Raw genomic sequence first — 12,168 nt, forward strand, 5'->3', positions numbered from 1 at the left:
ACTGTCCCACTTCCTCACAGATATTCTAGTGAGACATGACAAGAAACACTGTATTAAGGATGTCTGTTGTATCTACCACACACTGATTTCCTCTCATAAGGTTACACAAACATACACACTCAGACATGCAGCATAAACAAAGAGGTTTTGTAGGCAAGATCTGGTCCTCTGGGGACTTCTAACATGTGACGCACTGGAGGTGGACAGAACCGGAGAAAACAATAGAGAGCAGCCTGACTGACTGATCAGCTGACCATAAATATGCTGAATCAGCAGGTCCTGTGACAGAACACACACACATTCCTGTATGAGTGCATACATCTACACACACACACACACACACACACACAGAGACCTTCAAAAACAACCATTAGGAAAGTATTATTTTACTTATTCTCCACAACTTTTTATTATATCCAGTGTTGTCATACACCTATTTTGCTTTATTTTATAGAAATTGGAGCATTTCCTTCTTAAAAGTCGGCATAAAACGGAAGTGACTCAAACGTATGTGAGTGACTGATTGTCCCGCCCTCGTGCCAGTAAACACATCATCAGAGAAGAGAAAAGATTTCAGAGAAGAAATCAAATCTTGCCCTACATTTTTCTCATTCCAGAGGCCATTTCACTCGAATATGCATCACAACAGGAAAGAAAAGACTATCATTCCATTTCATGTCAACTTTAAAGATTATGAGAGCACATGAATAATAAAAAAAAAGGGCATGGATGAATCATATAGTAAATACTGCAATATTCCATAATAATATAAGAATTGTCAATTTTGATTTCATGGTGACTTTAAATTTAAAAATATAGTAGCTATTTTTGTATCTAATTTATAAAAGAGATATAATAAATAAAATATAGTAACATGTCAAATATGTCTTTGCTGAAACTGTTCCATTTTCACTTTTTGTGGTTCCCCTTGTGGTTTATTGTTCTGCTGAATTAATAGAGCTGAACCCACTAATGATTTTTCAGCCTGTTTTTCAAAAACATACATGCACACAATACACATGCACACAAACACACTCCATACTGAGAAAAAAATGCATAGAGTGTACAATGTCATTTGCTTTTTCTATCAATCACGGATGAGATCTTTGTGAGGTCATGATTGTCTACATTGCATGAATTGACTTAAAGGCCTGTGCAAATGGACAGGACAGATGTGTGTGTGTGTGTGTCAATGCTTCACTTTTGTTCTCTGCAGTTTGGCAAGACAAACACACAAAGAATCCACCATATGAGTACTGAGCTAAAAGAATCCTAAGAACTGGCCTACTGTAAAATCTATGAACATTTCTGTGGAAAACCCCATGAAATCATAAGTGGAGTTTTGTGGTTTATAATGCTTGTGTGTAAGCTTTTAGGTTATATATACAGTTATTAGTACACTACTAAAATGCTTAGTAGATCTACATATTGAAAAAGGATTTTCTATGAGACGCAATCTCTTGATTTTGTCTCTTGCAAATAAAAGTTTGCTGAAAATGCTATTGAAACATTTTATTGTCATCAATATGGTTTTCTCTTGTTTTTAACCAATGTTTGAGTTTCAGACGGTACCCAGACAGACTAAATGTCTTGTTATGCTGCCATATGTCCTTAAAACATGCTCTCACAGGCCAGCCATAATGAGACATGGAGAAGAAATAAAAATGAGTTTCCCCTTGTTTATTAAAGGTCCCTGACCGAGTGGCAGACTCGGTCAGTACTCAAAGCACCACGCTAAAGCCCAAAATTCAAGGCCATGATTCAATGTGATTATATTTTCCACAAAGGCTGATGTCTTTTTCCACTGTGTCTGCTTCAATAGATTTCCTCTCCAAATCTCCAACTCGGAGAGGAAAAGGAGGAGAGGAAACCTGTGTTGTTATTTGATAGATGTCCATCCTTTGCCTCTTTGTAACTATCTGTCCTTGGAGTGTGTGTGTGTGTGTGTGTGTGTGTGTGTGTGTGTGTGTGTGTGTGTGTGTGTGTGTGTGTGTGTGTGTGTGTGTGTGTGTGTGTGTGTTTTCAGTACCTGATAACGGTCCATCCTCTGGCTCAATATAATCTGTTCTGACTGGCAGGCTCTCCTGGATTGGGTGCTCCTATTTTCAGAACACACAGAGAAACAAAGAGCACTGTCAAACAAACTATTTTAAACACATCATTTTAATGTTGTGACCCTGAGTGATATAAAAATCACAGGACTAAATAACAGTCCCCTGAAGACAGACTGAAAATTCCAACATGCCTCTTTTTCCAGACTTGACTTACATGAAAAAATAACACTATAACTTCCAGAATTAGGAAGGAAACTTGCATTCCAGAGTGACTTGCTGTATAATTTTACATAACAAAAATAATAGAAAACATGTGGGTAAAATTGAAATGATATGTACTCTAGGTGAACTTATGTTATTGCAAGTTTAGCATTTCCTGTAGCTTAAACAGTAAAACATGGGTTCGCAGTGAATGCATGGACTTATAAAATGCTACAAGCAAATGGATTATGCTTTGTAAGTTGATGTAAGTAAGATGAAGGTTCCAGCAGAACGTTTCTCAGAGGTCGCTCTTTCACAGCTCAAGAGACTTAATGCAGATTTCATTAAAATATCAATCCAATGTTTTTCCTAAAATTCCTTATTTGACATAAAACCAAAAAATACAACTTTTGACGTACAGTAAAGGCCCGTTCACACCAAGAACGATAACTATAAAGATAACTATAATGATAATTAGCCTATAGGCTATTAGCGTCCACGCCAACGAACGATAAAGGTCTGTTTATTCTAATCTAAACTCACGCGCTGTGGTTTCAAAGTGTGTACAACATGTTTTTGCTGTTTCTGTTGCATTTACATGGCTTTAACCAGCAGAGGTCCTCAGTATGCTATGTTTCGTGTGAATAGCTAGTAGATTAGATCGAATCAAACAGTGAATTTATCTGACAAAGTCAATATAGTGAAGAAAAAACAAGAACGCCTAGTCTTTTTTGCTGCAACTTCAAAGGAAGCCAACCAGCACTGGATACCTGAGGTAATTTTATGTTACACAGTTTGCTAGCCTGGCATAATGATCTCATCGTTAATACTTCTCACCATTTATTCCAGGGGTATGACCTATTGTTTTCCATATATCCATTTTCCATTTAAAGTATTCTTAAAAGGAGGGTTTGACTTATCAAACTGTGGTGGCTTTTTCTGGAACTCAGGTCGATTATGTGCCATTTTAAATGCGCGAGCCCGTACATTACTGATTCTGATTGGCTGTCAGTGTTTTATCATTCAACAGCAGGGGAAAAAATAATTTTGAAAGTTATCCCAAAGATATCGTTTCTCTATATCGTTATCGTTATAGCTGTGGTGTGGATAGTGCTATTCTTTTATTTTTAGAACTCTATCTTTATCGTTATCTTTATAGTTATCGTTCTTGGTGTGACCAGGACTCAAGAGCATACAGCTACAAAATTAGGAGATTCACAGGAGACTCAGCTAAATTTTCTCTCAATTTAATCTCAGTGCTGTCTAGGAGAAACAATATTAAAGAGATATCTTTTGCGAATTTGATTTGGGTTCACTTTCTATTGTTCGAGAGAAAAAAAGTCAATTGCAATTTCTGTTTCATGTAGATACATATATTTGCAGAGGACTGCCACTAAAAGTGTTCACAAAGGCAGATGTGGTTTAGAAAAATATTAAATGTACAGAAGTTCACACACATGCACACTAACACACACAAAAGCATGCACACACACATTCAGGTTTCCCCTTGTTCAACATGCTTTTCCTTTTTCCTGTGGCCTAGATAAAGGAGGTGCGGGTGGATTCATCTGGATTTTCCGCTGAACATCGCAAAACATCTTCACACTCATATATGCTCAGTTTACACTGGGGCTAAATTAAGTTTATGATAACCTATAACTTCTCAGACGTTACTGTGGTTCATGATTCCAGTGTGACTGTAGACTGTAATGTGCTTTATTAGCTGTGTTTGCAAAGTCATGCATCACTATTACTGTTGCTCATAATTAGTTGTTAGTGAAACCAATGAACTGCAAATATTTTTAACTAAACTTTCGGATTGTGCTAGAAGTAAATATGGATGGATGCGAGCCATATTTAGTGACTAGAATATCATAGAGATGTGCAACCACATAGAAACGCGCTAACAACCCCCTTGAACATTGTGACAGTTTTTCACTATTTGCATTTTCTTCAGATATACAAACAGTATGTGAAAAGAGTATTATGTCCGAATTTATAGTTTTCAAAAAACAGTAGGCGATATAGTAGTGGCCAAAAGTGATGTCCGGAGGGGATTTTTTTTAATGACCCTACAAGTTTGATTAAACCATCAAAATATGAAGAAAATATGAAGATCAAAATATGAAAAAAAAAAAAAAAAAAAAAAAAAAAAAAAAAATATATATATATATATATATATATATATATATATTTTTTTTTTTTTTTTTTTTTTTTTTTAAGATATTTGAAATATGAGGGAAGAACAAAACATTAAACTTGGTTAAGGTATAAAAACAAACTAAGTTTCACAGAAAAAAGCATATATTGACTACAACATAGTCAGTTATTAATATTTTGTTGGTTCTCTCTTGTTTTTGCATATGTTCAAAATTTCTTTGTATGACAACCTGGCCAAAAATTGTCCTGCACAATCTGCATGTTTCATTGCATTATTCAGGTAACTGGTATCAATCTCAGACAGCTTCATAGGTAAATGAAAAACCTACTTAAAGAGGCGTTACACATTATTAAGCAAGTCACAGTTCTCATGAAATATGGGGAGGAAGAAAGATCTTTCTAAAGAAAAGCATGAAATGGTGCAATGTCTTGCTAAAGGCATGAAAACAACTAATATTTTGCAAAAACTGAATAGAGATTATCGAACTGGTATTTCTACACCCACTGTAAACTTTTTTCTTTAGAAAGATCTTTCTTCCTCCCCATATTGCATGACAACTGTGACTTGCTTAATAATGTGGAACAATTGTTTGAGTACATTTTCCATTTAAGAAGACCTGGCAAACTATTTATCAAACCTGTCTAAGATTGATAACAGTTATCTAAAAGGATATGGGAAATAAAACAAACAAACAAACAAACAAACAAACACTTTCTTTGAAAAACTAAAATCTGAATTATATAATAATTTGGAACACAGTGTGTGTACAGTATATATGTGTGCTGTCAAATCGATTAATCGCATCTAACATAAACGTTTGTGTTTATATAATATATATATATATATATATATATATATATATATATATATATATATATATATATATATATATATGTGTGTGTGTGTGTGTGTATACTTATTGTCACTTCATGACTATTATATGAGGCACAAAATATAGGGCTTGATAACTTGATAGCTGTGGCATGGTTTTTATCTCTGAATCATGTTTCACATGAAAGTGTGTACATGAGAAAACCACTAACACACACACACACACACACACAGCATATGCAGCAGTTAGAGCTCCTGTAGAAAAATGATAGCCCTTTAATGGCATCCATCCCCCACTTCTCTTTAATTGACCACACACATTTTCACTGCATTTGAACTCGAGACCGTAACTGACCTATCTTCGTGGGTAGCAGGTGTCTTATACTACCATATTACTTCAACATGAGCGCTCTTGTCAGCACTGGCTGCTACTACAACACCACTGTGTTTTGTGCGTGTACGAGTTTGTGTGTGCCTATAAAGCAGCACAAAGAATGGGAAAAGTCTCTTGGCCTGAATCTAAAAAGAGTCCTTATCACAGCAGGGGAAGTGAAGGACAGGCTATGCACCAAGAGGTCAAACATGGGGAAGATCAATCTTCCTTAAAGAGAGACGGGATGCTGGATTTATGGGCAGAGATGACGTGGGACAAGAAGCATTCAGGGAGGTATACAATACCTGGAGAGAGCTATTCATTAGCATTCCCATTCATCTCAATGGCACGGTGTTCTGGAAGTTCATTTTTGAAGTACAACTTTGCTCATGGACTACTTCTGGACTACTCACAAAAAAAACACACATACACCCAAGCCCTTCGCTAGCAACTTTACTGAGCTCTGACAGAATGTTTGTAACAAAGCAGATCTCATCCCCCATTGACTACCATAGTATTTTTCCCTACTATGGGAGTCAGTGGGGGGCGTATGGAAGCCCATTTCCGCCACTAAATAAAAAAATAAAACAGTAATTGCGACTTTTTAATCACAATTGCATGATATAAAGTCAGTTCTGAGATATAAACTCGCAACTGCATGATTAAAGTCACAATTCTGACTTTTTTTCTCACAATTGCGAGTTTATCTCATAATTGTGACTTTATATCAGGCAATTGCGAGTTTATCTCAGAATTGTGACTTTATATCATGCAATTGCGAGTTTATCTCAAAATTGTGACTTTATATCACGCAATTGCGAGTTTATCTCAGAATTGTGACTTTATATCACGCAATTGCGAGTTTATCTCAGAATTGTGACTTTATATCATGCAATTGTGAGTTTAACTCAGAATTGTGACTTTATATCACGCAATTGTGACTTTATATCATGCAATTGTGAGTTTATCTCAGAATTGTGACTTTATATCACGCAGTTGCGAGTTTATCTCAGAATTGTGACTTTATATCACGCAATTGTGAGTTTATATCTCAGAATTGTGACTTTATATCACGCAATTGCGAGTTTATCTCAGAATTGTGACTTTATATCACGCAATTGCGAGTTTATCTCAGAATTGTGACTTTATATCATGCAATTGTGAGTTTAACTCAGAATTGTGACTTTATATCACGCAATTGTGACTTTATATCATGCAATTGTGAGTTTAACTCAGAATTGTGAATTTATATCACGCAATTGTGAGTTTATATCTCAGAATTGTGACTTTATATCATGCAATTGCGAGTTTATATCTCAGAATTGTGACTTTATATCATGCAATTGCGAGTTTATATGTCAGAATTGTGACTTTATATCACGCAATTGTGAGTTTATCTCAGAATTGTGACTTTATATCACGCAATTGTGACTTTATATCATGCAATTGCGAGTTTATATCTCAGAATTGTGACTTTATATCATGCAATTGCGAGTTTATATGTCAGAATTGTGACTTTATATCATGCAATTGCGAGTTTATATGTCAGAATTGTGACTTTATATCACGCAATTGTGAGTTTATCTCAGAATTGTGACTTTATATCATGCAATTGCGAGTTTATATGTCAGAATTGTGACTTTATATCACGCAATTGTGAGTTTATCTCAGAATTGTGACTTTATATCACGCAATTGTGACTTTATATCATGCAATTGCGAGTTTATATCTCAGAATTGTGACTTTATATCATGCAATTGCGAGTTTATATCTCAGAATTGTGACTTTATATCATGCAATTGCGAGTTTATATCTCAGAATTGTGACTTTATATCACGCAATTGTGAGTTTATCTCAGAATTGTGACTTTATATCACGCAATTGTGACTTTATATCATGCAATTGCGAGTTTATATCTCAGAATTGTGACTTTATATCATGCAATTGCGAGTTTATATCTCAGAATTGTGACTTTATATCATGCAATTGCGAGTTTATATCTCAGAATTGTGACTTTATATCACGCAATTGTGAGTTTATATCTCAGAATTGTGACTTTATATCATGCAATTGTGACTTTATATCATGCAATTGTGAGTTTAACTCAGAATTGTGACTTTATATCACGCAATTGTGACTTTATATCATGCAATTGTGAGTTTAACTCAGAATTGTGACTTTATATCACGCAATTGTGAGTTTATATCTCAGAATTGTGACTTTATATCATGCAATTGCGAGTTTATCTCAGAATTGTGACTTTATGTCACACAATTGCGAGTTTATCTCAGAATTGTGACTTTATATCATGCAATTGCGAGTTTATCTCAGAATTGTGACTTTATATCACGCAATTGCGAGTTTATATCTCAGAACTGTGACTTTATATCACGCAATTGCGAGTTTATCTCATAATTGTGACTTTATATCACGCAATTGTGAGTTTATATCTCAGAATTGTGACTTTATATCACGCAATTGCGAGTTTATCTCAGAATTGTGACTTTATATCACGCAATTGCGAGTTTAACTCAGAATTGTGACTTTATATCACGCAATTGCGAGTTTATCTCAGAATTGTGACTTTATATCACGCAATTGCGAGTTTATCTCAGAATTGTGACTTTATATCACGCAATTGTGAGTTTATATCTCAGAATTGTGACTTTATATCACGCAATTGCGAGTTTATCTCAGAATTGTGACTTTATATCACGCAATTGCGAGTTTATCTCAGAATTGTGACTTTATATCATGCAATTGTGAGTTTAACTCAGAATTGTGACTTTATATCACGCAATTGTGACTTTATATCATGCAATTGTGAGTTTAACTCAGAATTGTGAATTTATATCACGCAATTGTGAGTTTATATCTCAGAATTGTGACTTTATATCATGCAATTGCGAGTTTATATCTCAGAATTGTGACTTTATATCATGCAATTGCGAGTTTATATCTCAGAATTGTGACTTTATATCATGCAATTGCGAGTTTATATGTCAGAATTGTGACTTTATATCACGCAATTGTGAGTTTATATCTCAGAATTGTGACTATATCATGCAATTGCAAGTTTATATCTCAGAATTGTGACTATATCACGCAATTGTGAGTTTATATCTCAGAATTGTGACTTTATATCATGCAATTGTGAATTTAACTCAGAATTGTGACTTTATATCACGCAATTGTGACTTTATATCATGCAATTGCGAGTTTATATCTCAGAATTGTGACTTTATATCATGCAATTGCGAGTTTATATCTCAGAATTGTGACTTTATATCATGCAATTGCGAGTTTATATCTCAGAATTGTGACTTTATATCACGCAATTGTGACTTTATATCACGCAATTGTGACTTTATATCATGCAATTGTGAGTTTAACTCAGAATTGTGACTTTATATCACGCAATTGTGAGTTTATATCTCAGAATTGTGACTTTATATCATGCAATTGCGAGTTTATCTCAGAATTGTGACTTTATATCATGCAAGTGTGAGTTTATATCTCAGAATTGTGACTTTATATCATGCAATTGCGAGTTTATCTCAGAATTGTGACTTTATATCACGCAATTGTGAGTTTATATCTCAGAATTGTGACTTTATATCATGCAATTGTGAATTTATATCTCAGAATTGTGACTTTATATCACGCAATTGTGAGTTTATATCTCAGAAATGTGACTTTAGAACTCGCAATTGTGAGAAAAAAAGTCAGAATTCTGAGATAAAAAGTCACAATTACTGTTTTTATTTTTTTTATTTAGTGGCGGAAACGGGCTTCCATAGTGGTGAAATCTGCTTGGTTACAAACATTTTTTTCAAATATCTTCCTTTGTGTACAGCAGAACAAAGAAATGTATATGGGTTTGGAACAACTTGAGGGTGAGTAAATGATGACAGAATTTTCATTTTTGGGTGAACTATCCCTTAAAAAGGCAGCAAAAATATAAGGCAATTATTTATAGTCCCATACCAACACCTACTCTATCATAATGAAATGCTATTGACATGTTATGCTAATTACACAAATATTCTTTTGCATTCTTTAGGGTTCTTTTTTTTGAGAGTGTACACCCTCTAAAAAATGCTGGGTTGTTTCAACACAAATTTAGGTAAAAAAATGCACAAACCCACTGTTGGGTTAAAATTTTAATAAAAAAAAAAAATGTAACCCAACATTGGGTTTTCCATTTTTGATCCAAATTTGGATTGAAACAACCCAGCATAGCATAAGAACATAGAGTAAATAGAACGCCATTTGGGCCAGAACTGTAGGCTTTTTCTTTTTGAATAAAGGACAAAAATATTAAAGACATCATCTGGCACTACAAAGATTTTTGTCCAATCAAATGCTCTCTCTGTGAATGCCCCTCCCCCTAATAACACCTGCATATAGCTAGCATGTAGCTAATGGCTGTGATATAACTCATCAGAATTGCATGCTAGCATACTACTCTTACAATTTCTGCCATTTAAATATATTATCTGCCATGACAATTTTAATATTAAGACTAGTATCCTAGTTTTCCAGTTCAGCCTAAAGCCTAGTGTCTATAACATTTAAAATAGGAATCATTATGTCCCACCCAAACTTAAATATGAAATACATCTGCAATCATCAAGCAGTTTCACACACTGAACCTTAATCTGATCATACTAAAAAAATTCAATGCAAATATTACTGACATAGAGTGCTCTTACCTTTTGTGGCCTGATGATAGATGGACGGGGAATATGTGGCCGTTTTGTGTCCAGTTCAGGGCTGTTATCCTGGGCATCATCTTCCTCTGAGAGCCCTTCTGAGCTTGGATAGGAATGAAGCGTGTGCTGGTTATCTGTGTCCGATTCTTTGGTTTTGGAGGTAATCCCATTAGTCTTGGTCTGGATGGAGATGCAGCTAAATGAAGGCTGGCTTTCAGTCCTCACTGGGTTTACTGGACCAGGCTGAGTGAGAACAACTGGGCCCATGGCAGGATCTGACCCATTTTTGGAGAGTTCTGAGTCCAGGTATGGAGCGTGGTCAGCAGAAACATCTGGAGGACCACCAAAACAGTACTGTAGCGCTGAGCATGGGAGCTCATGCATCACGCCAGGAGATACAAGTGCTTCCTTTTTAAGTAATACAACAGCTTTTAGTATGCAATCAAATGTTGAAGCTCCAGTTTATGGATGAGATCCCAATATGCGAAAGGATTTCAGGATACCATCACAGTGTGACAGTTTTCCATTGTTCCACGCAAAAGATCTAAAAAACTATTGACCTCAAGAGACCTTCCTGCAAACTACTGAGTTTTGCTTAGAGACTCAACTTGTTTTGCAGAGGAAACATAAGCGAATCTAGCCCTGAATACTTTCTCCATGAATGCTTCTGAGAAACTTCTGAACACATCCCTGTCAAATCATCAACTAAAACCTGTTGAATCTCCTCTGTACTAGTTCTTCCTCTCAACCTGCTCTCTCTGAGGATAAAAGTGAAGCTCAGGGTTTTGCGAGCGATGGGTTCGTGGGGGTGTCCGAGTGTCTGGTTACCTGAGCAGGTACTCCCCCTGCCAAGGGCCTGTGGCATTGTCCTTACGCATCCCGGTGTGCCAAGCCGAGGTGTTGGGTTTCAGGGCCACAGTAACTGATAGGCCCTTAGTGAAACTCAATTGTGGTGGGTTGTGGTGAGGAGCAAAAGAGTGAGAAAGCGTTATCAGAGACATCAGAACTGGTCATTGGACTGAACAAAAACAAATGGGAAAAAATAAGGTCAACTAGTCAGGGGTCACTGAATGTGAAATATTTACATGTTGAGAAAATGAATTGTGCCTACCCTTGTGAAGTACACAATAGCATACTTTTAAAAAGAGTATTTATTAAAATAATACATTTTAAAATAATATACTTAAAATGCAAACTAAATGTAATATTTTCTGGCACTTTACTGCATGTTAATTAAAATAAAATGCATTATAGTTTAATTTATAATAAAAACAATTAGCTACATATTGCACTTTTTTAAAAGTGTACTTCAGTGTAAGAAACAGTCATTAAAATGTAAAAAAATTACAGAAATAATATCTGTTATAATATACAGTACTTAAAGGATTAGTTCACTTTCAAATTAAAATTTCCAGATAATTTACTCACCCCCATGTCATTTAAGATGTTCATGTCCTTCTTTCTTCAGTCAAAAAGAAATTAAGGTTTTTGATGAAAACATTCCAGGATTATTCTCCTTACAGTGGACTTCAATGGCCTCCAAACGGTTGAAGGTCAAAATTACAGTTTCATTGCAGCTTCAAAATGTTCTATGCGATCCCAGACGAGAAATAAGGGTCTAAACTTGAGAAACCATCGCTCATTTTCTAAAAAAAATAAAATAAATGATATACGCTTTAACCATAAATCCTCATCTTGAACTAGCTCTCTTCTTCTCTATTAGAATTCCGGCAGTGTAGACACTGATAAGTGTATTACTGCCCTCCACAGGTCAAAGTTTGAACTAATTGTTATATACTTGCACTAGTATATTCTATATGACAATTTAAACTT

At 35.1% G+C, this 12,168-nt stretch overlaps 1 protein-coding gene across 1 annotated transcript; it reads right to left on the reverse strand.

Annotated features, from left to right (window-relative positions):
• Nucleotides 1-1,747: 1,747 nt before the first annotated feature.
• LOC125254602 (reticulocyte-binding protein 2-like) lies at nt 1,748-11,502 on the reverse strand. The gene is made up of 2 exons (XM_048169283.1): nt 10,336-11,502; nt 1,748-2,099 (listed from the first exon to the last, which is right to left on the reverse strand). The coding sequence occupies exons 1-2, from the start codon at nt 10,717-10,719 to the stop codon at nt 1,749-1,751; spliced, it is 735 nt and encodes a 244-aa protein (XP_048025240.1). The 5' UTR covers nt 10,720-11,502; the 3' UTR covers nt 1,748.
• Between the last annotated feature and the right edge of the window lie 666 nt (nt 11,503-12,168).

The sequence above is a fragment of the Megalobrama amblycephala genome, linkage group LG19 (assembly GCF_018812025.1).
Source record: "Megalobrama amblycephala isolate DHTTF-2021 linkage group LG19, ASM1881202v1, whole genome shotgun sequence".
Classification (NCBI taxonomy): domain Eukaryota; kingdom Metazoa; phylum Chordata; class Actinopteri; order Cypriniformes; family Xenocyprididae; genus Megalobrama; species Megalobrama amblycephala.

What these genes read in the sequence shown, in the direction of transcription:
- LOC125254602 (XM_048169283.1), bottom strand. Translation starts at nt 10,719, where the DNA reads ATGCATGAGCTCCCATGCTCAGCGCTACAGTACTGTTTTGGTGGTCCT. An exon ending in CTATCATCAGGCCACAAAAG is followed by an intron (nt 2,100 to 10,335) that starts GTAAGAGCACTC and finishes TTCTGAAAATAG; the next exon opens with GAGCACCCAATCCAGGAGAG.